The sequence below is a fragment of the Mirounga angustirostris genome, unplaced genomic scaffold, assembly GCF_029215605.1.
Source record: "Mirounga angustirostris isolate CCGP_5_RB_7025 unplaced genomic scaffold, mMirAng1.0.hap1 SCAF_16, whole genome shotgun sequence".
Taxonomy (NCBI): domain Eukaryota; kingdom Metazoa; phylum Chordata; class Mammalia; order Carnivora; family Phocidae; genus Mirounga; species Mirounga angustirostris.
Genome location: NW_026991724.1, coordinates 59,164,799 through 59,192,469, shown reverse-complemented (window position 1 = coordinate 59,192,469; position 27,671 = coordinate 59,164,799). Strand labels below are relative to the sequence as shown.

General features: G+C 49.3%; 2 protein-coding genes across 7 annotated transcripts; one reads left to right on the top strand and one right to left on the bottom strand.

Annotated features, from left to right (window-relative positions):
- Positions 1-724: 724 nt before the first annotated feature.
- Positions 725-18,573, bottom strand: LOC123856199 (zinc finger protein OZF-like). Of its 3 annotated transcripts, XM_045892437.3 has the most exons (4): positions 18,440-18,516; positions 11,038-11,437; positions 7,636-7,762; positions 725-6,399 (listed from the first exon to the last, which is right to left on the bottom strand). In XM_045892437.3, the coding sequence occupies exons 2-4, from the start codon at positions 11,068-11,070 to the stop codon at positions 4,922-4,924; spliced, it is 1,638 nt and encodes a 545-aa protein (XP_045748393.1). In that variant the 5' UTR covers positions 11,071-11,437; positions 18,440-18,516; the 3' UTR covers positions 725-4,921. The 3 variants fall into 3 exon arrangements, with proteins under 3 accessions (XP_045748393.1, XP_045748394.1, XP_054367661.1); XM_045892438.3 differs by lacking the exon at positions 11,038-11,437 and having other exon boundaries at positions 18,440-18,573; XM_054511686.2 differs by lacking the exon at positions 18,440-18,516 and having other exon boundaries at positions 11,038-14,751.
- LOC123856193 (zinc finger protein 154-like) lies at positions 18,376-24,973 on the top strand. 4 transcript variants are annotated; one of them, XM_045892415.3, is made up of 3 exons: positions 18,376-19,245; positions 21,130-21,256; positions 22,603-24,973. In XM_045892415.3, exons 1-3 carry the CDS (start codon positions 19,036-19,038, stop codon positions 23,997-23,999), a joined length of 1,734 nt encoding a protein of 577 aa, XP_045748371.2. In that variant the 5' UTR covers positions 18,376-19,035; the 3' UTR covers positions 24,000-24,973. The 4 variants fall into 4 exon arrangements, with proteins under 4 accessions (XP_045748371.2, XP_064436344.1, XP_064436343.1 ...); XM_064580274.1 differs by having other exon boundaries at positions 18,377-18,635; positions 21,135-21,256; XM_064580273.1 differs by having other exon boundaries at positions 18,377-18,635.
- Positions 24,974-27,671: the final 2,698 nt, after the last annotated feature.

Below are 27,671 nucleotides of genomic sequence, written 5' to 3'. Positions count from 1 at the left end.
CTGCCCGCGCAGCACGCGCCCACCCGGCAGGGGAAAGGCACGGCCCGTTGCGGCGCGGGAGGAGTGGTGCCCCACGCCGCGAATATGCGGCTACCGCGGACCCTCGCCTGGCTTCAGGGCGGAGAACGCGCTCACCACAGCGACCGGCTCAAGAAGCTCTAAAGGGAACCCACAGGAGGGACAACAACGCTGGGCCTGCTTCGACCCCCAGCCCTCTGTTGGCCGAAAATGACCGGCAGTCTGGACACATTACTCTTCCATTGCACTGAACCAGGTGGGGGGGGGGTGGCAGAGCGCGTTTGCGACTGCAGTCAGGTACCTTCAGCAAAATGACATCATGCCCCAAACTTCCTCCCACCACTTTTGGGGTGTTCCCAGCGGACAGAAAACTCAGGGAAGCAGCTGAAACAAGACAAAATCTGGCCTCAAGCTCAGAGCTCTCACGCGCGTTGAGACGTTGTTTTCACTAGTTGCGCCAAGGTTCCTGTCCCCGAGAGTCCACGGCGGCAAAGAGCGTCAATTCCACGTGAAAAAATTACTGTGCTCGGAGACGGAGCCGACTCACAGATTATGCGGGCCTCTTGGTATCGTGGCTCAGCTGATCGTCCCCCCCAGCATGACCCCCCAACTCGGGCCTGGAGCGTCTGCTGCCATCTGGTTGACCCAGGAGCGTAAGGACACAAACCCTCAACAGATTCCAGACGTTGTGGGGGGGCTGGCTACCCTTGCCCGACTTGCCCATGCAGGTAAGAGCCCACCCACTCGTGTCTCCCGACTGGAGCTTAAATTCCACGGAGATCCTCCGGCCAGGAAGGCCCAGGTGCCCACACCCCCTTCCCTCGCAGGTCTTCTGTCGGCCCTCAACTCCAGATTGGGGCTCGGAAAAAACCGTGGAGGCACCACCGCATACCACGCGGAACAGTGGGCAGGCTCCGGGCACTTCATCTCGGCCACTGCACACGCTCTTTAAAACATGTTTTCAGAAAGTGGCCTTAGTCAATTGGTGACAGGACTGGATATATTATGTGAATCCCTGGCAATATTTTGCCATGTCTGCATGTAGCAGAGCAGTAACTAGTACTGGAAGTGAAATCCCTAGACACATGCATGAGTCTTCCAGTTTGTAATTCATAGGGAGATAAATGAGTGAGTGGACTCCATGGCCATAAGGGCGAGAGGGAATATCTTTGGCCAAGGGAGCTCAAAGGTTTCCGAAAGTTTTGCTGATGTTAACAATGCCAGTGGTCCATTCAACTTTTCTAGAAGATTGTGAGTGGTAAAAGAGAGTGTTTATAATGGTTCCCATAAAGTGTGTGACATGATGACCTGATGTAGATGTAAACATTGGGATGATCCAGGGCTGGAAACAAAATCAATCAGCTTTTCAGCAAACTCACTCTGCAAATAGACATACAATCACTAAAATATATTCAAGTCCCATAGAGGGTAGAAGCTGGATAAAGTCCATTTGAAGGTGTTCAAGGGGCCCTTGAGGTATGGCCACCACTTATCCAGGTCCCCTTGGTGATGTGTGCATGGTCCAAGCCACTCACAGTCCCTATTTGTCCCCCACTGGCTTGGGACTGTCCAGTAGGGATCAGAGCTTCAGGAAGAGCCAGGTGGGAACCTTACCCACCCCCTCATGTCAACCACAGCCCCTGCAAGGCCCCCCAGGTATAAATATCTCAATATTTTCCCCCAGTGGTCTTTTGCCCCCTTCTCCAAAGGCACTGCTAACCCTATTCCCCACCCCTTAGGACAATCATCACTCTTAAAAGATTCTCCATCTGAGGGGCGCCTGGGTGGCTCAGTCATTAAGCGTCTGCCTTCAGCTTAGGTCATGATCCCAGCGTCCTGGGATTGAGCCCCGCATCGGGCTCCCTGCTCTGCAGAAAGCTTGCTTCTCCCTCTCCCACTCCCCCTGCTTGTGTTCCCTCTCTCACTGTGTCTCTATCAAATAAATAAATAAAATCTTTTAAAAAAATTAAAAAAAAAAAAAAGTTCTCCATCTGAGCCCTTTTCCTAGGCCATGAGTTCTTTACATCCTCAAATAGCCCCAGAGGCAGGTCTGCTCATGATCTCCATTTTATACAGCTGGCAGCTGAACCTAGGGGGAGGTTGGGCAGCAAGTTTCTCTTTGTGACCTCCACTGAGAGGTGGGGATGGAGGAATCAATTCCAAGCCCATCCCTCCTTCTGGTCCCAACTACTTTATGGATCATAATCACTTCCTCCCTCTGTCCCTAGGGCACCCTGCAGACCCTCTCCTTCCCAGATGCTGATGGCCCCCATAAGACTTTGCTAAGGCCACCATAATACATTACTTCAGACTGGATGGTTTAAGCAACAGAAATGTATTTTCTCATATGCTAGGTATCTGATATCAGGGTCTCAGAAGCACTGATTTCTCCTGAGACCTCTCTCCTTGGCTTGTAGGTGGGCATTTTCTTCCTCTCTCTTCACATGATCTTCCCTCTGTGTGTCTGTGTACTAATTTCCTCTTAATGACACTAGTCACACTGGATTAGTGTCCACAGTATCACCTTTATTTTACCTTTTCAAAAACCCTATTTCCAAATGCAGTGACATTCTGAGGTACTGGAGATTATGACTTCAACATATGAATTTGGGAACATACAGTTCAGCCCATAACTAACACATCTTTTCATAGGGAGCTAACAGGGAGGAGTTCTCCTGAGGATGACCTCATTTAACAGTCCCCAAATCACAGCCCTGTAACTACAGCTCTGAGGCGCTCTGAGGTATCAACAGGAATGAAACATATCCATACAAAGAATCATAAATTTAAGAATCAAACAAATGTCTCTAACAACTGTTTGATAAAGCCCCAAACTAGAAACAACTCAAATATCTGAAACAGATGAGTAAATAAACAAATAGTGGACAGAACATTACATTTCTTGACACATTAAAAGAATGAACTAATTACACAGACCCACTGACAAATCTCAAAATAAATATACCAGACGAGAACACCCAGAGGGGAAAAAAACTAAACATTTTATTTTCAATCATGTAAAATTACATTAAATACATATGAATCTATTGTAGAAGAAAGTAAATCAATGTTTGCCTGGAGGGCAGAGAGAAGGAGATAATAATTAAAGGACATGAGTGAATGTGGGGTGATGCATATGCACACTGTTACGATTTATGATGATGGCTTCATGGGTTTATATGAATGTCAACACTCATCAAATGGTACAGTTTAAATATGGACAATTTATTATTTATTAACCATACCAAAAAGGCATTAACAGTATAATAAAAAAAATTCTGTTTTCAAAAAACAAAGTTTGGCAAACCTGTATTGATCCCACCATATCCCTTGTAATGCCCTGGGATCAGCACCTTGCCTCAGTGGCAGCAAATACAGGTGAGCAATGAAAGCCATTTCCACCTGAGTCATCAGGAATGCAGGCTGCCTAAAGCCTGCATTTCTGGACTGAGATCTTCCTTCTTTCTTTGTTTTCCTTCAACAAAGGCCTTATGGTGAACAATGCAGAGAAACTACAGGAATCCACAAAACTGTTAGATTCCTTTTCTTATAGAGAGAGCACACGTGAGAGAGTGTGAACGTGGTGCTGGTGGGGGAGTGTGTGCAAGGGAGGAGAGAGGATCCCAAGCAGGTTCTGCACTGAGGCTAGATCTGTATGCAGGGCTTGATCTCACAACCCTGAGATCATGACCTGAGTCAAAACCAAGAGTCGGACGCTTAACCAACTGAGCCACCCAGGCGCCCCCCATTAGATTTTCTGACGAGGCCCTCAGCTACACAAGATTCACAGTTCAGAAAGATCTGAGAATTTCTGTACTTGCTCATCCTTCACAGCCATACCGACTAGAACAATGGCAGGTGCCCTTTTAAAAGAGGCACATTCCAACCAGTTTGTTGCAGTCTCTTGCCCTCTCTGTTAATCCACCGTCTGTGTACAATTATGACTCCCCCTATAATCTTTCAGCCAGTGACACTACCACACCGAATTCTGGGCATTAGGGTACCTCTCTCCTTTGCAAGATCTGGGAACAGATTTCCTGCACCGGTGCTGAGCACAATGCAACATCCCCTGCAAAGAAGAGAACAACTTTATGTTGTTCCCAGAAGTACCGGAGGTTGTCACAACTGCCCCCTCTTCAAGGTGAGCGCTGACAGCACGAAACGTCCTGGCATCCAGGCTACAATTTAACCACAAAACCCTATATAATTTCCTTAGAGGCCTTAGGCAACAATGCAAACAAGGCCCAAACTAGAGAGAGGACTACCATCCTTCTATCCCCCTGAAGCACACAAAGATTGGGGTGCCCACGGCAGCTGTTTCTCCTGTCATTCTGAAACCACCCCATAAAGTGAATCTAAGCCTCAAGATAAAGATGACTTACACAATAAGGCCTTTGTTACAGCACAAACCAGAATAATAGAGGAAGGCTGTTCCTCGGTTAGTGACTCGGAGGCTGGGAAATTCCATCACAAGAATTACCAGACCAATATCCCTAAAAAAGATGACTTTTCAGGTCACAGGCAGAACTCAGATGGAGCCCTCTGGAACACAATGGGGTCATCCATGCCCTACTAATCAGAGAGAAAAAAATGAGTACTCTGGCTTCTCACATTCACCCAGTGAATGGGAAAACACCAAGGTTTACTTCGCTGAACACATCAGAGCAGATAAATGATATACATATGGGCACCTGCAGGTGGGAGAGGTGAATGGCTGCTGCTACAGAATCAACAGTAATAAAAATTCACACGGGCCCAACCTGAAACATGCAACACAGCTCCACATACCTGGAATTTATTTTGATGTCTGGATGTATGAGGCGCAATTCAGGCATATGGCACCCTCAAAAGAGATCTCCTCGAGTGTTGTTATACTGAACAAGGAAATACATTTGCTACATATCTAAGTTGTTTCTCCCATGTGAATTTTGTGGTAATCAATGAGGTAAGGGCTTCGGCTAATGGCTTTCTCATTCAAGATATTTATAATGCCCAATCCAGTATGAACTCTCTGGTGTCGAGTGAGGCCAGAGCTTTTACTAAAGGATTTCCCACACTGGTTACACTTATACGGCCTTTCTCCAGTGTGAACTCTCCGATGGTCACTGAAGTTGGAGCTTCGCCTAAAGGACTTCCCACACTCACTGCACTCATATGGCCTTTCTCCAGTGTGAACTCTCTGGTGTTTAAGGAGCGCAGAGCTTTGGCTAAAAGATTTTCCACATTTGCTGCACTCATAAGGCCTTTCTCCAGTGTGAACTCTCAGATGTAGAACGAGGCTGCAATTCTGGCTAAAAGATTTCCTACATTCACTGCACTCATAAGGCTTTGACCCTGTGTGGACTTTCTGGTGTTTTAAAAGACTGGAATTGTAGGTAAAGGATTTCCCACATTCACTGCACTCATAGGGCCGTTCTCCGGTGTGAACGGTATGGTGTTGCAGGAGCGCAGAGCTTTGATTAAAGGACTTCCCACACTCACTGCACTCATAAGGCTTTTCTCCAGTGTGAATTCTCCGATGTTGAATGAGGTTGGATCTTTGACTGAAGGATTTGCCACATTCTCCACACTCAAATGGCCTTTCTCCAGTGTGAACTTTCCGATGGTTATTGAGGCTGTAGCTTTGGCTAAAAGATTTCCCACATTCACTGCACTCGTAAGGCCTTTCTCCAGTGTGAACTCTCCGATGTTGAAAGAGGTTGGAGCTCTGGCTAAAGGATTTTCCACACTCCCCACACTCATAAGGCCTTTCTCCTGTGTGAACTCTCTGGTGTTTAATAAGGCTAGAGTTATGGCTAAAAGATTTCCCACATTCACTGCACATGTAACATCTTTCTCCAGGGCGGACTCTCTGGTGATGAACAAATGTGTGCTTGTGGCTGAAAGCTTCTGTGTTGTCTCCCCAGCGGTGCTGAGTTTTTCCCTTGTGGAAGGCTGCCCCACATTCAGTTGCATTGTTTGACTTCTCTCCAGTCTGTGTGGCCTGTTGCTGGAGGAATCCTGAGCTGGCCAAGAAATCCTTCCCAACCTCCCCACAGATAAAGGGCTTCCCTGACACTTGCAATCCGCAGCTCTTGACCACTGAAGCTCTGCTTACATTGTTACCGAAGGGCTTATCGCTCACATGCTGCTTCTGCTGCTGCTGAAGGTTTTCGCTGAAACAGAATCTTTTCCCATGTGTCCCACCAGTGTACACTTTCTCACTGAATTGTGTTTCCTGGTGCTCAGCCGAGTGAAAACTGTCTTTCAAGACTGGACCACACACCTCATAGGGGTTGGCCTTCTGGGGAAAAAGACCTGTCTTGGGAGTCCTGACATGTGACACTACAGAAACGCTCTGCTCAGACGGTGCCTCCTCATCCTCTGCTCCATGCCAACAACCTGAAAGCAGGAAATGCTGGTGAAGTGCACGGTGACTTTCGTGGGTAGGCAGCTGCTACCCAAGCATGTCGAATAAACCCAGAAACGAGTGCATGAGACTGTTCATAGGGTAAGAGGTCTGAATTCAGGCTGAGGATGAGGATGAGGCTGCTTAGCAGGGCTGGGCTCACAAAATGGGGGCACTTATGAGGTGAAATAAACACACTGAAAAGAGACAAGGTCTACACATAACTTTCAACAGGACCTAGTCTGCCATGCAGAAGGGTGTGTTCAGGCCCAGGAAAATTCAACAGTGAAAGAGAGCCTGGTGTTCAAGGACTGTTTAACAATCTGTGTTCACCTCATGACACAACACATAGGAGCCAAGGAGGACAGTACCCCACATGGAAGAGTGACTAAAATGGTCAAGACGTGGAGTTCAGAGAGGTGTAGATTAGCCCTGGGCAGGAAGTAAGAGTACAAGTGATGAACAGCAGTTGACCAGTCACCTGAGTGTAAAGACTGGGGAAGGAAAGGCAGGTATGAAGTGCGGGGGCCACTGTCATTACCAACAAAAGACCAGTCATGTGGAATAAGTTTCTGGTATGATGTATACACAACCCTGAGGTCATGCCTCCCCCAGGTGTCACTGTTCAGAGCCAGGCTGTGAACCACAACACACTCTCCACAACCCCGAGATGAGCAACTATGTGGCACCTGGATGATGCAAGTATAAATAAGGGACAGACAGGAGAGATAGGTGGCCAGCACTGGCCAAGAACAGCTCAGCACATGCAGCGCACAGGAAAGAAAACTATTATAAAGAAAACTTCCAAGAAGGATCTTGCAAGAACAGACCGTGGTCTATATTACAGTGATGGTCAGTGATGGCAATTTCTAGCACAAGAAGGAATGAGGAAATGTCAGCTAGAGAAAGAAAGTGGAACCTGGGATACTCGGGTGCTTTGTAACTGCAAGTCACCTGGCAGGGAGAGGGCAAGCAAAGTGGGATCCACTGGGCTGAATGGAACAGTCCAGACCCTGGTTCCTTCCCTGAGAGGCTTAGGAGTAGCAGGTGTTGGGGCTGCTCAAGGAGAAGGCAGTGCACATACCTCACCAGCCAACCACACTGCCTATTCAAGGACGTGGGGAAGGAAGCAGAGACCATGATCCTGATGGGAGAATAGATCTGCCCTTGGGGAAAAAGGGAAAGGGACAGACTAGCTCAGGGTACAGAGGCGGGTGTGAGGACCTTACCCAGGGAGGTTATAAGCGCCCAGTTCTCCAGCATCACATCCTGGTACAGGCGTCTCTGTGCCTCATCAAGAAGATCCCACTCCTCCCAGGAGAAGGACACAGCAATGTCCTCAAAGGTCACAGTGCCCTGGCAAGATGGAGACAGACGAAACCATAAACAGCCTCTCCCTCATAGATGACAATCCATCTCCACATCTACCCCTCACCCATCCTCCTCCTAAGCATCGAACACAGAAGAGAAACCAGGCCCTAGCACCGCAAGTGCAACTGTCTCCTCACAGGTCCATTGATCATGGGCACCAGCCATCAGTAAGATGAGGCAGGTGGATAAAAAGGTACAAAACAAGGGTCTGGCACAGAGGCATTCACCCATTTCTGCTAAGCAATTCCCCTAATACGGACAAACCATGCAATTCCCAATCCCAGGGCCCTAGGGCCTCAGGCATCCTCCCTCTACAAGCACACATCATTCCTTAGCTGGCACATCCCCACATTGTAGACACTGCCACATGCCCACGGCTGCCACCAGCTTACGGCCCTGCATACCTTAGGCAACTCTCTGGCCTTACAATTACGTATGACTGTATTTCAATCACCTGCTCTTCACGCCACTGGTGAGGATGGGAATCGGCTGTGTGCTAGGGTTAGGGGGATGGCCAAACACAGAACACCTAACACTGGACAGATGAGACTGACAGCACTTTTCTAACCATATATATTCACAGTCTGAGAGAGGACACCACACGCCACACAGGGCCACAGCGGGGTGGCACTCTGGGAAAGAATGAACAGATGGTGGTTGTGAGATCCAAGATTTGTAATATCAATACAAAGAGGTACCCCTGTTTCCCCTGGGAAGATGCCACTGACTTATCTCAGTAACTCCACGAGCAGGCAGGGAACTGAAACCAACTACAGAGGGATAAGCAGGAACTGCTCCTGATCACCTCGATAAAAACATTGTTTGGTTAGGAGATCTTATTTCTGGGAGCAGAGTGGGGAGCAGAAGTAGCACTCTGGCCATCGGAGGCCCTCATGGTTTCCACACATCAGTGCCGCATGTAATATTGGCTCTTAATTTTATTTTTTTTAAACTTTTTTTTTTTAAGATTTTATTCATTTATTTATTAGAGAGCGAGCGAGAAAGAAACAGCATGAGAGGGGAGAGGGTCAGAGGGAGAAGCAGGCTCCCCACTGAGCCGGGAGCCCGATGTGGGACTCGATCCCGGGACTCCAGGATCATGACCTGAGCCGAAGGCAGTCGCTTAACCAACTGAGCCACCCAGGCGCCCAGCTCTTAATTTTACACCTTGCACCACAACCTGAATACAGCATCCACAGGATCCTTTGCAAATTCAAACAGGATTGAACACTGCTACTGACTTCCCAGGACACCCACTAAACGTCGCAGCCCCAAATCCACCTGCGAAGCCTTCACTGCTTGGGTCTGTTCCTTGCCTCAGACGTATGGATCTCAGATACTCATGGCCCTATTCCACAAGGTGCTGTGCTTGCTGTCCCTAAAGCAATCACAACCTTCCTCTGTCCACCTAACCCTCATCAAAGCCCAGCTCCATCAGTGGTCCACCCCAGGCCTTAGTGACTCTCACAAATGACCACATTTGCCCTTGACCTTATCCTCCTGCCTGAATGAAACAGCCCAGACCCCAACAAAGTCCTCAAAAAATCCTGGTGAGTGCACAGAATGGTGATTAAACACCCACTCCGGTCTGCGTGACATCTTGCCTCGGTTATCCCTTCCCTCCGTGTCCACCTCATTCATGTCCACCCTTGCATTGGAAGCCTTGGCCACCTGCCAGACTATCCCGTCCCTGACACACACTCCTTTCAGGGCCATGTACCTGCCTCATTTGTTTGCGAAGCCTCAATCCATCACCTAGGTACCCAGGCAAGAGACCCAGCCACAGTCCCCATCCTCCCCTACCTGGCCCCTAATAGCTTTACAATCATAACCTGTTGATTACCCCTCCTAATCGTGAACATCCTGAACCCTCCATCCTGAACCTTCCCCAGATTCCCAGACCTATGTGTACAACTGCCTACATCATACATCCATTCAGTGGTCTCTGAAACACCCCAGACTCTCAATATACCTAAATCAAAGCTCCTAACACCCCCACAGTGAGTATTACTACTACATTCTTCATCTCAGATAATGGACCTTCCACTCCTACAGCTGCTGAGACCTAACACACTGGGGTCATCCCTGAGTCCTGTATTTCACTCCTTCTCCTGCATCAGAGAATCTAGCTGCCCATTTAAAACATGCATCCAGAATCCAATTACCTTTCTTAAGCCATAACTCTGGTCCATTAACTCTCACCTGGGCTTTGGCAGTAGCTGCAGCCCGATCTTCCTTCCTTCTCCCCCGGTCTCACAGTCTGTTCTACACTCTGCAGCCAGACGGAGTCTGGTAAGATCTTGTTAAGATCACTTTCTGCCTCTGATTCACACCTCCCTATCACCTCCAGAATACACACCCAACTTCTCAGTCATTCCAGTCTTGATTCCTGTCCCCCCTGCTCTTTGTTCCCACCTAAAAGGACACCTGTGGTTTTCTGAACACTCAGTTCAGTTACACTTCTAAGCTTCTGCATATCTTGGAACCTGTTCCTTGTACATCGGTTGCCAGAAATGGGAACATTTCTATATAAAGCCTTACATGGACTTAGGAGCCTGTGCGTAGGATTTCCCCAGGGCCCCCAGACCCAGGCCTGGGGGAATGACACTTAGGAGCCCCAGGACACCATAATCCAGAGAATATGTGCGTGGTGGCCAGGGCCAGTGAGGGGCTGAGACACCCTCCACCAACCTGTGTTAAGTTCCACAGCACCTCTGCCGCAATGGGCATCTGTGCAGAGGCTGGCAATGGAGGAACGGGGCCATGGCAGGGTTCGCTGGGCTCATGTTACCCTACCCTTCCCTGGCCCTGGAGTCAGGTGACCTTACGATGGCTGTCTAACCGCTGTGCCTCAATGCTGTGTCCCCTCTTGCCAACCGTGCCACCTGAACTAAGATCCAACCTCCCAAGGCCTCAACGTCCTCTTCATTGCCCTCTGGTCTGCTCTTCCTTTGAACTGCCTTCGGAAAACTTTGAAATCCCAAACGGTCCCTCGTTTGGCCAAAAGTCCCCTTGGCGTCTAGAGTCCTCTAGACCTGAAGGTACCGCACCTCACCTCGGCCCGCAGTCCGGGCGTGACCCCCCTCACGCGCTGTCCCCCGAGGGCAGAATCCTCCCGCCTCAGCCCCCCTCCCGCCTCGGCCCCGGCCGCCCTCGGCCCGGAGCCCGCTCCCGCACGGGGCCCCCGCCCGCCGCCGCCTGCCTGTCCCGGACGCCGGGGCCTGGGCCGCGGGGGTCTGGGTGGGGGGACGAGCGCTTACCTGAGTCGGGTCCCGGGGCGCGGCCGCCGCCATCGGACACGGCGGGCGGACCGCACACCCGGGCCGGTGGTCCCCGTCCCGGCCCCCGGCGCAGGGCAGCCGGGCGGCGTCGCCAGCCGCGGACCCAAGTGTGTGCGGCGGGGACAGTGCCTTCCCTCGCGCCTTCTCGGTTAGTCACCCCAATCCTGAACCTGCGCTCCAGAACATTAGCGGACGAACAAGCGTGAAAGAGGCAAAAAGACCGCCAGGGGGATGAGGCCGGAAGCTCCGCCCCGACGTTAGGGGCGCACGCAGAAACGACTCTTTTCATTGGTCAGAGATGCAGTCCGTCGACGCGCGCCCTTCTGGGTAATGTAGTTCACAGACGCACAGGACGCGGATAAGGCAGTCCCATCGACCTCTGGGAGGAAAGGCCACGCCCCCTTAAGGGCTCTGGAAATTAGGGTCTTCCGTCCCAGGCCGGAGGGGCTTCGCTCCTTCTTAAAGGATCCGTACCCAGATTTCTGGGAAGTGGTGTCTGCAACTGATCACCCAAGTGTTTGTAGACATTATTTCAGACTCCTTGATGCTCAGCGTGGTCCCAAAGCTAAAACCATTTCATATGCTCCCAAAGGCTACAGATCCAAATGCACATATCATTCTATACAGTCATTTAGATACAAAATGTGTCCCTGGAAGCAGAACCTAGTAAACGTTATCATCCTACAAGTCAAATACACCCAGAAGCATTAGAGACAGTTTTGTCAGTCTGTGTATGTTAGGTCAGGGACAAGGTAAATATACTTCATATAGGGCCGTGTCACAGAAGATACAGGATGAATGTGAAGCCACCCTAAAGCAAGCGTTTAAAAAAAAAAAAAATGCACCCATAGAAAACATCTCTCTAATCTGATCATTAATTTTTGTGTCCAATTCATTGAACAATACTTTTAGCCATTTAGTATCTTACTTCATATCCTGGCATGAACCCAGTTCCTTTTAGGAATCTAACATCCATCAATAAAAGAACAATGTATTAAATGTTGTTTTCGAAGGGGACAATGGGGGCAGTGTTTCAAAGATGGAGCATGTATGCAAAGGCCACTCTCCTTTTCAAAGGAATTGGGGTACTTAAAACCATGATATCTCATTGTTTGGAAGTGATTACCATTTCTCTTGCAGGGACTGTTCTGCATGGGGAATTGTTATTACCTCAGAACTATAGATGCAAAATGCAAATTACAGAAAGCTATTACTAGTGGCTATGTAGTGATTCAAAGGTGGTGGCAGACAGCTTTGATGAAACATCAGTGGATGGGGAGAAAGTTAAGACCTCAGAGAAGATTTGGCAGTGATGTCTGAGAACAGGAATATTTAGGTTGAACGCATGACCAGAATGTTCACTCTGATGGTTTTCTCCAAAATGATCTTTTTCTTCATTCTTGAAAACATTGTGCAGTATCAGTGGAGAAAAGAAACAATGTGACAGAGTAGACAGAATTATAAAAATATACAGAGAAGCTGAGGCTTACTGTATAGTGTTATCCTTTTAGAATTGAGTCTGCACATGTGTGTGTCATTCTGTCTGGGTCCTGAATTCAGATTTGTTTCTATAAAAGTTGTTTGTTGTGGTTAAAAGTGAAGACATGCTTTGTATACAGAGCTGCACTATGCTTTTCTCACTTAACTATATATCTTGGACATTCTAAAGCCACTTCCTCATTTTATATCCACACCTCCTTATATCCACACATATTAGACCTAAACCCAACTCTTTTTAAAGACTGCTGTGCATTTCATTGTCCTCCTGCTCCGTGGCTGGCCAGCTGGCCCAGCCTACAAATCTCTCCTATGTGCCCCCAAGGTCCTTCCTCCAAGCCCACAGAAAACTGTGGAGACTTCTGGGTTAGTCCCTTGTCCACCTGGCCACTCTCAGGGGTCTCCTGTACTGAGAATTGGGCCAGATTATTAAAGATATTAAGGCCAGGAGGCTGGTGACACAGACACAAGCCTTAGGTTCCAGATCCCTATGGTTGGGGTGCTGTTTGGTCTTGCTGCCCTCCTTAGAGTCCAGAAGGCAGAAGCAAGGGCCACATCATACTGGCTGTATCCTGTCCATAAGAGAGTGTAGCTGAATCAAAGGACAGTTCATCTGCCAGATGCATAGCAAGCCAGTAAGACTGACACCCAGCTTCCAAGGTGAAAAAAAAATCAGCTATTTATTGGTGTGGCACCACCCAGGAGAACAGGGAGCTAATGCTCAAAGTCCTGAACTCCCTGATGGGAGTAGGGGTCTCCAGAGAAGGTGGATGCTATAGATTGGGAGCCCATGAAGTCATGTTAACAGATGTTACATACTTCTGGTGCCCTTTCATCTGGTCCCACGGAAGTCTGTTCTATCTCACAAGACTTAAAATCTGAAAAATATATTAATTTCTTATGTTACAGGTTTCATTAGGTACATCTGGTGATTATGTGTTTAGGATAGTGCTGGTCAGCTGCTTGTATGTGCCTAAATTAACCACTTATACATGCATAAGCTAACAGGGTTGCATTCCTTCATGTTCCTTTGAATGATAAGGGAGTATTCCTATCTCTTGGGCCTGTGTCTGCATGTTCCATGGTCAGTCCAGCTGTGCATGGGGACAATATGACGTACAGTGTTCCTTCTTTCATCTGAACTAAGAAGATGGATGCTGGCTTCAACAGGTCCCCAAGATTATCCGCCCACATGCAGGGGCACTGCCAGGTGCCACAGGTTGGGAGTTAGCCTCTAAAGTGAGAAGTGAGGATTCAGCCTCTGGAAGAGGAACATGGGATTCAGTGGATGATGTCACCTGTCGGTACCTGACCTCTGCTGGGAAAGAGTGGTGATCTCTGCTTCTGTGGTGAAGGGGACCTAAAGAGCCCAGACTGAGGCTACAGATCAGCCCTGTCCCTGGAGATCTCCTCCCCCAAGGACTCAGCAGTGGGATTTCCTGTTGCCTTCATATTCCTTGGCTATGATCTCTACTGCCTCCACATCCAAGTGTAGCTTGGGAAATGCCCTGAAAGGATGAGACCTCACCTTCCTTGCTTTCTCTCTGCCAGCCCTCTTTTTAAATTACATTTAGCTATTACACAACAATAATCAAGGGATTGCATATATTGCTTTTTTTCTTACTCTCCTCTCTTTTTTTTAATGCATCTACAAAACCAAGTCTCCAGGAGTTGGATCCATTTGTAAATTCCATTGGTAGTTTTTACCTTCAGTACTAGTGCAACACAGCTGCTCCTCCACACCATGCATAACCAGGTGGCCACCCAGGAAGCGGTTTCCTGACCTCTGCCCTTACATCTTTCATTTTCCCAAGCCACATGTTTCCATGAGCCTGGGCTATTCTCACAAATCCCACTTCTCTAGCATCAAGGAACCACCTTGGGTGCCTGTACAGAATTTTCCATGGCCGTTGAGAAGGGATCTTGATAGGACCGAGGCGAGATCAGTAGGTAGGCCCAGCTTCCCCAGTGCAGCTGGCCAGCCATGGAGCATGCAGACAGTGAAATGCAAATAGCCTTTTATTTGTAGATATATTTTAAAAGATTTTATTTATTTATTCGAGAGAGAGGGAGAGAGAGAGTGCACAAGCAGGCGGAGGGGCAGAGGGAGAAACAGACTCACTGCTAAGCTGGGAGCCCAATGTGGGACTGGGTCCCAGGACCCTGGGATCATGACGTGAGCTGAAGGCAGATGCTTAATCAACTCAGCCACCCAGGCGCCCCACAAGCAGTCTTTTAAAAGAGGCAGCTTCAGGGCGCCTGGGTGGCTCAGTCGTTAAGCGTCTGCCTTCGGCTCAGGTCATGTTCCCAGGGTCCTGGGATCGAGCCCCGCATTGGGCTCCCTGCTCAGCGGGAAGCCTGCTTCTCCCTCTCCCACTCCCCCTGCTTGTGTTCCTGCTCTCGCTGTGTCTCTCCCTGTCAAATAAATAAATAAAATCTTTAAAAAATAAAAAAATGAAAAAAATAAAAGAGGCAGCTTCAAGTCTGCTAAGTGTGGCCTTTAGGAGGTAGCAGGTGTAAAACGTTGAAGTAGCTTTAGGTTGTCCAAGATACATTGTTAAATGAGATAGCAAAGTACTGATCTGTATACAGAATATGACTTTATTTTTACTACAGAAAGCAGCTTGTACAGGAACATGTTTTAACATATAGACACTCCGTGGAGTCCATATGCACAAGCCATTCTAAAAGGATGCTATACTGCAAACTTTGTTTTTCTCCAGGAGATTTAATTATCTGAGACTTTTGCCATACTACTTTATAACTGTATATGGGATAGGACTCCTTCAATAAAAGATAGAAAACATTTTATACTTCCGTTTCTTTTTTTTTTTTTTTTAAAGATTTTATTTATTTATTTGACAGAGAGAGACATAGTGAGAGCAGGAACACAAGCAGGGGGAGCGGGAGAGGGAGAAGCAGGCTTCCCGCCGAGCAGGGAGCCCGATGTGGGGCTCGATCCCAGGACCCTGGGATCATGACCTGAGCCGAAGGCAGACGCTTAACGACTGAGCCACCCAGGCGCCCATACTTTCGTTTCTATTAGGAAAACAAATATGTACTGACTCAGTTTCTTGTTTTTCTCTTTGTTTTTGTTTTTGCCAACTTCAGTTTTAAAAGTCTACAGATTTAGACAGAATGTCTGCTAATCACAAGAAATGCAGGTACATGCTTCTGTACAACACAGCAGAAAACCGGTGGAAATTTCTTGAATATGTGTTAGAATCATGTGGAAGCTTGTTAAGACACGGACACTTGGGCCTGATCCACAAAGTGCCTGATTCAGTAGATCTGGGTTCAGGATTCAGAATGCGCTTTTCAAGAGTCCCTAGGTGACACTCTGGGTGAAGGTCCAGGGATCAAACTCTGAAAATCACAATTCTAGGAAAGGTGACGTTGACTGGTTCCAGGCCCCACCCAGTCCACCTCAGTGGAGATTTGCAGGCTCTGAGAGACAGAGCCAGGATTTCTCACCCACATGCCCTGAGTGTATCTGTAGTAAGCCAAGTAAAGGAAAGGTCAACTGGCCTCGAGTCCCAGGCCATCCACCGCTGAGACCTGTGAAGCCTGCATTGACTGAATAACCTAGAAAACTGCTTTATTCTGCCCAGAACTTACTGCAAACATATCCACGAGGTTCATCCCTTACAATTTCAAGTGTTTTCTCCTCTTATTAAGGAGGTCTCTCTTATTGGGCTGAGTAATATTACATCCCATACTTTACCTCTCAGGAGACTCACCTTGTCTTCCCCTTCCACTTTGTCTGCTACATTCTAGCATAGCACATATTTCTTTAGTTACTCTTTTCTGTTCCTGGTCTTTCTTCCTTGAAAAACAACACAAGTCCCAGAATGCAAGGGTCTTTGTCTATCTTAGGACCCAATGTCCTCCAGGCACCTACAATAAGTGCCTAAAACCAAATTTTTGTTCACTGATCATCAGCGAGACCAGGAATAAACATGACATCTCAATTTCCCTGTAAATTTTACAATTCTGGGTACTCTAAATGTCCTCTTTAACTCTTTTCCATGCAGGTATTGCTCAGACTTTACAAGAATGGAGATTTGCATTTTGGAGACAAAATTTCAGAATGACCAACCTGGTCACACGCTCAGCCCGATCTGACGTGTTCTCAGCCATCACTGCTAAAACTCCTCTGAGGTCTTACGTTTTCTCACCTTCTACAGATGTTTCACCAAAGCTATTTCTGCCACCACCTTTGAAGCACTACACAAACATTGATAATAGCTTTGTAATTTGAATTTTACAACTGTTTTCCTGAGATATTACTTTTTCAAGCAAAACAGTCCCTGCAGCATCACGACAGAAATGATAATCAGTTTGCAGCAGTGAAATAATGAATTTAAGATACTCCCAGTATCTCCAGGTACAAAGAATCATTTACATACATGCTTCAACGTGGAACACTGCAGCCACTGTACCATATGAAAGTAGCATTTTTCTCATTATTGTCTTTTTAAGATTGATGTTATGTTCCTAAAAGGATATCAAGTAAGTCATATTAAATGGATAAAAGTGTTTCTCAGGGAATGGGACAGATTAGTTGACTCTACAGGAAGGAGAGATGTTTTAGTCAGAATACACAGCTCTGTTAGAGAAAAATTATTGGGGCGCCTGGATGGCTCAGTTGGTTAGGTGTCTGCCTTTGGATCAGGTCATGATCTCAGGGCCCTGAGATCCAGCCCCGCATCGAGCTCCCAGCTCAGTGGGGACTCAGCTCACGCTCTCTCTCTCTGTGTCTCAAATAAATAAACAAAATCTCAAAAAGAAGATAAAAATTATTAAGACAGTTGTTGAGACAGTCACAAAGCCTTTATTCAGGAGCATTCCCCCAGGTGCAAGGACAGTGGGAACCTGCAGTATGGGGAAGACACATTGGACTCAACTTCAGATTTTTTTAAAAGTTGGGCTTTATAGCCAAGGAACACAGTTATTGGCGGGGGACGGGGCGGGGGATCAATGGACAGAAAATCACTAGGAGATTAGGGAAATTCCTCCTAAACTGACCTAAAAAATCCTTGCTGAAGGCAGGTCAGTATGATCACGGATCACCTGCGTGATGGTGAGGGATGAGGAAATTTGATCACATATCAGTGGTGATCAGATATTCGGGAGAAAATCTTGCCAAACCTACTTGGCAGGATTCTGGCACTTGCCAAGTACTGGGGCAGGTCCAAAAAAAAAAAAAAAAAAAAGCCTATAGTGCCCTAACTAAAGACTAGTCAAGGAGCGACTCTGTCATATCTATCCTTGTACTTGTGATTCCAGGTGGCCTAACACCATTCCCCTTAACTTTCTTGACATGGCACAACCTGGAGTATTTTCTCTCTTGATCAAGTGAATTTAATGCTATGGAGTGAACGCATTCGAATTGAAATAAGATAATGTTTATTAGCCTCCACCAAGCGTGGACACACCTTGCGAATGAAAGACGCTACGGAATGATGTGTTTATTTGGTTTGTAGCCTTTGGGAGCATCAAAAATATTACTGGCCTTCGGGAGCATGCTTAGCTTTCCAGGGTCTGAAATAGGTCTCCAAACACTTGGGTGATGAGCGCCAGAGAGCATTAGGCAGAAATATGGTAACATTCTCTCAAATATGAAGCGAAGCCCGACAGCATCGGCCTTTTCCCTTCGCCCTTTCCGGCGGACCCCGGACCTTCCCTGAAGGATGAACCTGACTCCGGGCCTCCTAACTGTGGGGACTACGTTACCCAGAATGCAAAGAGTCGAGGGGCAGCACTGCTCTCCAATGAAAGCTTCAAAGAGGCTCTTCCGTTTGTGGCCGGTACAGTGCGGGCGGGACTTCCGGCTGTCGCCTCGGCTCGGCCAAATTAGCTAGCGGATCTGGGTTTTGCTCACCTGGAAGAAGGTTCGGGAGTTATCATCCATACGGACTTGACACGAGCGAGAAGGGGCGAGAGGAGACGCGGGCCCTGCGGCACGGTTGCGGGTCCGGGGTTGCGTGACGCTGCCCGGGCTGCCCCGCGCCGAGCCCGGGGGTCCGCTCCGCTCCCCCAGTCCGATGGCGCCGGCCGCGCGCAGGGCCCCGGCTCAGGTAAGCGCTCGTCCCCCGGGCCCTCCCCGCCCGCTCCCCGCCGAGACCCTGAGGGCCGAGCGCGGGGCGCCTGCTCGCGTCCCTGCGGCCCAGGCCCCGGCGTCCGGGCTCCCGTCGAGGGGCACGTCCCAAGGGGCGACACTGAGCGCCGAGGCACAGAGCTTGAACTGCCAGCCCGCCGGCCCGTAGTCTCCAGGGCCGGGCGAGGATCCAGGGAGCTCTGGGTCCGTGGAGCCCGCCGCGGCTTGTTGGTCCAGGGCTGGGCTGGCCTCTCCCCACTTCCCGCCGCCGCGGAAGCGCTGACGGAACCAACACGAGCCAGTGGGAGGTGGCGCAGCCCCGCCCTGGCCCTGCCCCGCCCCCCCGCTCGCCTCTGCCTTGTTGTGTCCCGGGACTCTTCATGCCGTCCCCCAAGTCTTGGGTCTGGAGACCCTGGAGAAACCCCAAGCCCGTGCCAAGCGTTTCTGGCAACCGGTGTGTGCACGGTCATTCCGGACACTCGGAGCGGGGCGCGCACGGGCCGCAGCTGACACGCAGCTGGAACTGTTCTTGCGGGTGGGAGCGAAGAGCAGAGGGACAGCGGCCAGGGCCGGAACGACGGCCTGAGAAGGTGGGTGTCCTTGGGGCGGTAACGGGAGGCTTGGCTGGGAGCAGCCACGCGATGGTCCCGAGGTCCTGACAGGACCCATCCTGTGCGGCGTGAGGCGAAGACGGTGGGCTGAGGGAGGAGGCAGGAAGATCAGGGTGGCGGCTGCCGCCGTAGTCGAGGTGAGGGTCATTGGGCCGGAGTGCTGGCTCGGATGCCATTGGATTCTGGACATGTGTTTCTCAAAAAGTGACCACTGATCTTCCAGTGTGGACTGAGACGGGGTGAAAGGGAGGATTCAGGGATATCTCGAGGGTGTCCGTTCTTGGCAGCTGTGGGAATGGAAGCTCCATGACTGAGATGAGGAAGCTGGGGGTGTGAGTGACGCTGGTGGGAGACGTTCTGGAGAGCACTGACCGGATGCATTAAGTGAGCAGCCAAACACACAGGTCTGGGAATCTGGGGAGGGCTTCAGAAGGGAGACATCTAAATGCACCATGGCCACTGTGTGGGCCCAGGTGCGTGAGCTGTGGGTCACAGTTGTGAGGAACAGTCTTCTGGTTACGCTGGCAAAGCTGGTTCTGGTGCCAGAAAGTTGTGGGAGGAAGGGGGACCAGGACTGGGTACGTAGGTGACGGTGTGACTTCAGAGATGAGGGACGTGGCTGGCCACGGAGGGAGAGTGCGTCGGGGACGGGATACTCGGGCAGGTGGCCAGGGTTTCCAGCGGAAGAGTAGACGTGAGAGGGATCCAGAAGTTTAGGAGTCCTTAAGGCAAGATGAGGACACTCAGGCCTGTGCTGGTGGCGCTTCTCCACTCTGAACTCCACCAGGGTTTTGTGAGGACTTTGGTAGGACCTGGGGTGTTTCATCCTGGAGGAATAAGGTCGTGGGTGACGTGCTGACGTGATCACCCGTGAGCGACACTAAGCCTGGGGTAGGCCACCGAGGAGCCTTGCTTTGGATGAGGGCCAGGGGGACAGAGGAAGACTGTGATTGCTGAGGGGACAACAGGTGCAGCACACGTGGAGGAGAACCTTGTCTGGTGAAAGGTGGAGGAGCTCGTGGCCCGAGTGTAAGATCTCCTCCCACTCTTCTGCTGTTGGGAAGGTCTCCTGATCAAACAACCTTTTCATCAAAGGTGCATTTCCTGCTTTTCCCTTTGTATGGGTTTCAGTGCCCTACCAGCCCACAGAGTTACACATCCTCGTACGGGAACCGGGAGGCACCTCACCCTCTTGATCCTATGAAGCGTGCGTCCTACAGCTCCTGGTCGTTCACTCTTTTTCAGAGTGCCACCCCCATGTGGGCCTGTGTGGGGTGTGGTGTCCTCCTCTCCCAGGCTGTGAATTTCTGTGATGACTAAAGTGCTATCCAACTCATCTGTCCAGTGTTAGGTGTTCTGTGTTTAGCCATCCCCATAATCCTAAGAAGGGACTCCCGCCCTCCCCAGTGGGGTGAAGCAGAGGTGATTAAAATACCAGTAACATGTGGGGAGGCCATGGAGGTTTCTGTGGTGTGGGACAGTGAGGTGTGGTGACCACAGGCATGTGGCTGTGGGGTCCAGTCTCAAGAATGATGTGTCCTTGGAGAGGGAGTATGCCTGATTGACGCCAGGGCCCTGGTTTTCAGCAGAATAACCCGGATGGCCAGGAAGATCCCTCTACGCCAGGTCCACAACTTAGATATATACTTGTCCACCTGCCTCTTCTTGTGTCAGCGGGACCCTGCGATCGGTGGGCCACGAGGAGACAGTGGTGCCGTGGCACCCAGGCACTGGGGCCTGGTTTCTCCTCTCGGTTGGGGAGATCAGGGGGAGGATGGGCATAGGGTAGATGTGGGTGGGAAAAGGGATATGGGTTCTTGGGAGAGGGGCTTTTTGTGGTTTCATCTGTCCCCATCCTGCCAGGGTAGGGTGACCTTTGAAGACGTGGCCGTGTACTTCTCCTGGGAGGAATGGGGTCTCCTTGATGAGGCTCAGAGATGTCTGTACCAGGATGTGATGCTGGAGAACTTGGCACTTATAACCTCCTTGGGTAAGACCCTCAACCCCACCCCCGTGCCCTGAGCTAGTCTCTGCCCTTCCCTTTGTGCCCAGCAGCAGTCTGTCTTTACATAGGGACCATGAGCACTGCTTCCTTCCCCAGTTCCTGGGGTAGGTGCTGTGGTTGGTAAGGCTGAGGTCAGTGCACTGCCCTCCTTCCTTGAGCAGCCCCAACACCAGCTTTCCTGCTGACTTTCAAGGAAGGGATCAGGGTCAGGAGTCTTGCAGTGAACCTAATGGATAGCCCCTTACTTGCCCTCTCCCTGACCGGGTGACTTTGTCTCGATGCAAGATATCTGCATGCTCCACGTCTGCTTCCTTTCTCTACTGAGGCTTCCCTGTGCCTCCCTGCGCCAGGACTTGCTGTCTGTGACAAAGTTACTACATCTGTGGACCATGGGCTGTTCTCATGAGACCCTCTTCCCGACCTCTCTGGGAACTGTTTAGTTCTCTTTGCCATGGGCTGGCATGTGCTGAGTCGTTCTGGGATACCGATGGCTACTCATCTGTCCTCTCCTTTCCTTAGCACTTGTATCATGAAGTTGCCATGCACTTGCTGATTGTGGGAGTGGGGTTGGATTGGAGAGCCCAGGGTGGTTCACAGTAGGTACACTGACCCACGCACAACACGACAGCCCGGAGGAAGCCAGGCCCTGCAAAGTGGTACCTGGAGGAAGATGATGTCAGTGCTGTGTTCAGATCAGACCAGAAGCCTCTTCTGTTTGACTGGTATTATGATGCCAGGGGCCACATTTCATTTCCGTCTTCTCTTCCCCTTTCTTGGCACTCTGCCGATTTGTCAACTCTGTTACTTGTCGCTTCTACTCTTACTTCTGGCCTGGGGTTAACATCACATTTCTGGGATCCACATCTCCCTCGTTTTTCTCACCATTCCACCTACAGCGCTTTGCACATTGGCCGCTCTACAGTACGTCGTGAGGTGTGCCCTGTTCTTAAGCAGTCCTGAACACCCCCTGCCAGGTTACAGTCCTATTTCCTTGGGTCTTGTCACTCCCTTCTGCACGGAAAAGGTGTGTCCATAGGAGATAAGTTCCTTTGGAAAGTTGCTTGCAGAGGAATGCATTGCAGACCGTTTCTCTTCTCTGTGTCACACCACGTGCTTGCATCCTTCTCCTCATGAGGCCTCTCCCATTCTGTGCTCCTTGTAGCCTGCTACTGCTAAGCAGCCCCAGCCTCCACCTGCGCCATCTCCCTGGTCCTGCAAACAATCCCAAGCACTGGTTCCTGGGTTTCTTAGACACACGTTTGTAGCTCGTAGAGTAGCTGCCCCCTCCCACCAAAGGCAGCATGCACTTCACCAGCATTTCTTGCTTTCAGGTTGTAGGCATGGTGCGGAGGATGAGGAGGCACCCGAGCAGAAGGTTTCTGTACAAGGCGTGCCCCAGGTCAGGACTTTCAAGGCAGTCGTGTCTCCCCAGAAGGCCCATCCTTGTGAGGTGTGTGGCCACGACTTGAGAGACCTTTTGCTCTCCACCGAGCACCAGGCAACACTTTGTGGACAGAACCTCTACAAGACTGGGGCATGTGAGAAACAGTTGTGTTTTGATGCAAACCTTCAGCACCAGAAGGAGCACATTGGAGAGAAATGCTTCAGAAGCAACACGGGCAGAGCTGCTTTTGTGAAGGACTACAAATTGTGTGTGTCAGGGAAACCCTTTTCCTGCGGGGAGGTTGTCAGGGACATCTTGGCCACCTCGAGATTCTTCCAGCAGCAGGCCACACACAGCAGGGAGAAGTCATACAGGACGACGGAGTATGGGGCATCCTCTCGTGGAAGGAAAGCGCAACACAACTGGGGAGAAGGCACAGAGGACTTGACTTGCAAACACATGCTTGTTCACCACCAGAGAGACCTCGCTAGAGAGAGATGCTTCATGTGCAGTGAATGTGGGAAATCTTTTAGCAAAAGCTACAGCCTCAGTGACCACTGGAGAGTGCACACTGGGGAAAAGCCTTATGAGTGTGGGGAATGTGGGAAGTCCTTCAGGCAGAGCTCTAGCCTCATTCAGCACCGGAGAGTTCACACTGGAGCAAGGCCTCACGAGTGTGACGAATGTGGCAAACTATTTAGTAACAAGTCTAACCTCATTAAACATCAGAGAATTCACACTGGAGAACGGCCGTATGAGTGCAGTGAATGTGGGAAATCCTTCAGCGAAAGCTCTGCGCTCCTCCAACACCGCAGTGTTCACACTGGAGAAAGGCCTTATGAGTGCAGTGAATGTGGGAAATTCTTTACCTACCACTCCAGTCTCATAAAACACCAGAGAGTTCACTCGGGATCAAGGCCCTATGAGTGCAGTGAATGTGGAAAATCCTTTACTCAAAACTCCAGCCTCATTGAACACCGTAGAGTTCATAGTGGAGAAAGGCCTTATAAGTGCAGCGAATGTGAGAAATCTTTTAGCCAAAGCTCCGCGCTGCTTCAACATCGGAGAGTTCACACTGGAGAAAGGCCTTATGAGTGCAGCGAATGTGGGAAATTCTTTACTTACAGTTCCAGTCTCCTCAAACACCAGAGAGTACATACTGGGTCAAGGCCTTATGAGTGCAGTGAATGTGGGAAATCCTTTACTCAAAACTCCAGTCTCATTAAACACAGGAGAATTCACACTGGAGAAAGACCTTACGAGTGCAGCGAATGTGGGAAATCCTTTAGCCACAGTTCTAGCCTCATTAAGCACCGAAAAGTGCACTCTGGAGAAAGGCTTTAGGAGGACAGTGACTTTGGGAAACGCTCACCTGTCTTCCATTTCAATGACCATTCACATATTCACACTGAAACAAAAAAACTTTATGAGTATTTGAACGTGGGATGTTCTTTACCTATGAGTCCAAGCTCCTAAAACACCACAGTGTCTCCGTAGATGAAGGCCTGTGAATGTGAAGAATGTGGGAAATGGCTAACCAAAGGCTAGCCCCATTGCTCTCCAGAGAACTCATGGTAGTGAAAGGCCTTACAGATGCAGTGAATATGAGAAAGCCTTCATCTGAAGGACTTTACCTCATAGGACTTCACAAATTTCAAATGGGAGAACTACCTTAAATGTGCAGGTATTTAATTGATGAATGTAACCACACAGGAGGAGATCCCTTAGGAAGGTGCCATCTGCCTGTGTTGAAGCTCATACATTCAAACATCTGCATAAATCCCAGATATGTGGCTGCTGCCTTGCAGTCTTTGAACCTGCCCAGGGGCCATGCCTCAGTGTCAGGGCAATTGCTGGATCACTAATGAATACCCTGAGCGCTTACTCCTTCCCCGTTTTTCCTCTCCGAGGAGAGGGCATGCATGTCACCCAGTTTTGTCCTGCAGGACTGCTGGTGATTTGAAAAGGTGGACGACAGGGGCGCCTGGGTGGCTCAGTCGTTAAGCGTCTGCCTTCGGCTCAGATCGTGGTCCTAGGGTCCTGGGATCGAGCCCCATGTCGGGCTCCCTGCTCAGCGGGAAGCCGGCTTCTCCCTCTCCCACTTCCCCTGCTTGTGTTCCCTCTCTCGCTGTCTCTCTCTCTCTCTACCAAAAAATGAATAAAATCTTAAAAAAAAAAAAAGGTGGACATTTTTCAGGGATGTTATTATCCTCGTGAGACTCTGTGATGGCATTTCCCAGCCTCCAAATCACCAACCCGGGAACAGTCTGCCTCCTGTTGCTCTTGCTGTATGACAATAAAGATCTTATTTTTTAAGCCACCATTAATCTTGGGGATTCTGTTCAGTGTGTGTGTGTGTGTGTGTGTGTGTTGAAATTAACTGTGTTTGCGAGCAAGAAGGGGTGAACAGAGTTGTGTGCCTCAGAAGGGACCATATGATGGCAGAAGATAACTCTCCAGTTTGGGCCTACTTTGCATGGCTGCTCAAAGCCTTTAAGGAAAGACTGGAGGGCTCTGTGGTCCTAATTTATACTTGGATGCCAAGTGTGGGGTCAGAGTTTCAACCCGAAGAGGGGGCAGTTGTTGGTTGTTGTTTTGACAACCTTCAGTGCTTCTGAGCGGCATGGTCTTGTTCTCTTGTTCACAGGGGATATTGATGGCATGGTACTCGGGGCTGGTGAAGGAAATCTCTTCCCCAGACCCAGCAGCAGAGCCAGGGGCCTTGATGTCCTGAATTCTGTAGAGTAACATCACTGGTTTTAAGATTATAAGGGCCAGGGGAATGATTGTTGGTACAGAAACCCTGAATTAATAGAGAGTGCAGGAGACCAGTGAACGAGTTGGAATGTACCTCTCACAGTGTTTAGGCACTAGGACTGTGAAGGACGAGCAGGTCGAGATATTCTCAGGACCTACACAAGGATGTATCTTGTGCAGCTGAGGGCCTGTCAGAAAAAAATAATCTAAAGGTTTTGCGGATTCCTTGTTCCCTCTGGGCTGTTCACCAAAGGCCATGGTTTTGCATGGTAGCAAAGCAAGGACAGAGACGGGAGAGATCTCTTAGTGCAGCCGAGAGGCCTTTTGTGACTCAGCCGGTATCCCTGTTGAATGAACTCGGAATACCTTCATTGCTCACCTATTTTTGCAAATGCCTTCTGATGAGGAGAAAGATGGTAGAGTCAGTATGGTGGCCAAACTTAATTTTCTGAGGAATAGGGAATCCAGACTTAATTTTAACCATATTTTTTTAAGTTTCAGTAAGGTACAAATGACATGCAATGTCCGTCATTAAATTGTGCAATTTGACATTTTGACTTTCACATAAACCCATGAAGCCATCAATCATGATAATAAACCTTTCCATCACCCCCACATTTACTTTTTGTCTTTTAATAATGTCTCCTCAAGGCATCCATTGACTTGCTTTTCATTATAGTAGATGAGCTTGCATTTTCTAGAATTTATATGATTGGAGTCTTTTTTTTTTTTTTAAAGATTTTTTATTTATTTATTTGAGAGAGAAAATGAGAGAGAGCACATGAGAGGGGGGAGGGTCAGAGGGAGAAGCAGACTCCCCGCCGAGCAGGGAGCCCGATGCGGGACTCGATCCCGGGACTCCAGGATCATGACCTGAGCCGAAGGCAGTCGCTTAACCCAACAGCCACCCAGGCGCCCTATATGATTGGAGTCTTAAAAGTGTTTTTTTTTAAAAGATTTTGACAGAGACACAGCGAGAGAGGGAACACAAGCAGGGGGAGTGGGAGAGGGATAAGTAGGCTTCCTACTGAGCAGGGAGCCCGATGCAGCTTTGATCCCAGGACCCTGGGATCTTGATCCAAGCCGAGGGCAGACATTTAATAACTGAGCCACCCAGGCACCACTTAAAAGTGTTTCATCCTCCTTTCCTTATGTCCCCTTATGTGACTTTTTTTTTTAAATCTGTGGTGCTTAAATGAGCAGTTCATTCTTTATATCTTCGAGAAGTATGTTCTATCGATATAGCACTATTTCTGTATTCATCTCTTTATCATTATTTTGTTTCCAGTTTGGCGGGCTGCAAGTAAAACTGCTGCAGAAGGGGTGCCTGGGTTGTCTCTTGGGTTAAGCGTTTGAAATCTTGACCTCAGCTCAGGTCATGATCTCAGGGTTGTGAGATCAAGCCCAGTGAGCCCAGCATTGGGCCCTGCCCTGGGTGTGGAGACTGCTTAAGATTCCCTCTCTCCCTCTGCCCCAGCTTCCCTCCGTCCACCACTCCCTCCCATGCACTGTGGTGCTTTCTGGATAGATAAGTAAATGAATAAAAATTTTAAATATGACAAAATGTCATTAATGCTCCATTTTCTCAATGTGACTCAAAAGTGTTGTTTCTTCAGCCATATGTATTACAATTAGGATCCAGAACATATCCTGATGCCCTACAGTAGCTGTCTCAAATGTCTGTTAACCCACAGGTCCTACTTGCCTTGTTATTATTTGTTGACATTGCTGAGGCCTTTGCTCATTAGATTGCCACGTTCTGGGTGCTGCTTGCTGAGTCTCTGACACTGTCCAACTGATCACCCTCACCCATAATCCTGCACACTAACTAGTGAGGAGATGGGTGATGACGTTTGTCCCTGCAGGTGTGTGTGGTGGGGACTGTTGGGGCTGTAAAACAGAATCATCCTCTCCACACTCCATCTGCCTCTATCCACCTGGAGATAACATCATATTGCACAGGTTAAGGGCTCAGTCCCACAGGATGACTGTCCCCTTCAGATGCCAGTCACAAATCCAGGTGGTCCCTGTGCTTCAGACTGACTGGCTGTAAATCAGAGGTTCTCCCGACCCCTCTTCTCACTCGATTATCGTGCTGGGATGGCTCACAGAACCCTGGGAGGTATGTTTACAGGCAGATGAAGAAGTGCATGGGGTGAGGTGCAGAAGGGTCTCTGGTGCAGGGGCTTCTGTCCTCGTGGAACTTCAGTGTGCCACCCACAGGGATATTTACAGATCTGGAGGCTCCTCGACTGTTCT

What these genes read in the sequence shown, in the direction of transcription:
- LOC123856199 (XM_045892437.3), bottom strand. Translation starts at nt 11,070, where the DNA reads ATGGCGGCGGCCGCGCCCCGGGACCCGACTCAG. An exon ending in CGCCCCGGGACCCGACTCAG is followed by an intron (nt 7,763 to 11,037) that starts GTAAGCGCTCGT and finishes CCATCTTGCCAG; the next exon opens with GGCACTGTGACCTTTGAGGA. An exon ending in GGCGCTTATAACCTCCCTGG is followed by an intron (nt 6,400 to 7,635) that starts GTAAGGTCCTCA and finishes TCCTGCTTTCAG; the next exon opens with GTTGTTGGCATGGAGCAGAG.
- LOC123856193 (XM_045892415.3), top strand. Translation starts at nt 19,036, where the DNA reads ATGCCGTCCCCCAAGTCTTGGGTCTGGAGACCCTGGAGAAACCCCAAG. An exon ending in CGGAACGACGGCCTGAGAAG is followed by an intron (nt 19,246 to 21,129) that starts GTGGGTGTCCTT and finishes CCATCCTGCCAG; the next exon opens with GGTAGGGTGACCTTTGAAGA. An exon ending in GGCACTTATAACCTCCTTGG is followed by an intron (nt 21,257 to 22,602) that starts GTAAGACCCTCA and finishes TCTTGCTTTCAG; the next exon opens with GTTGTAGGCATGGTGCGGAG.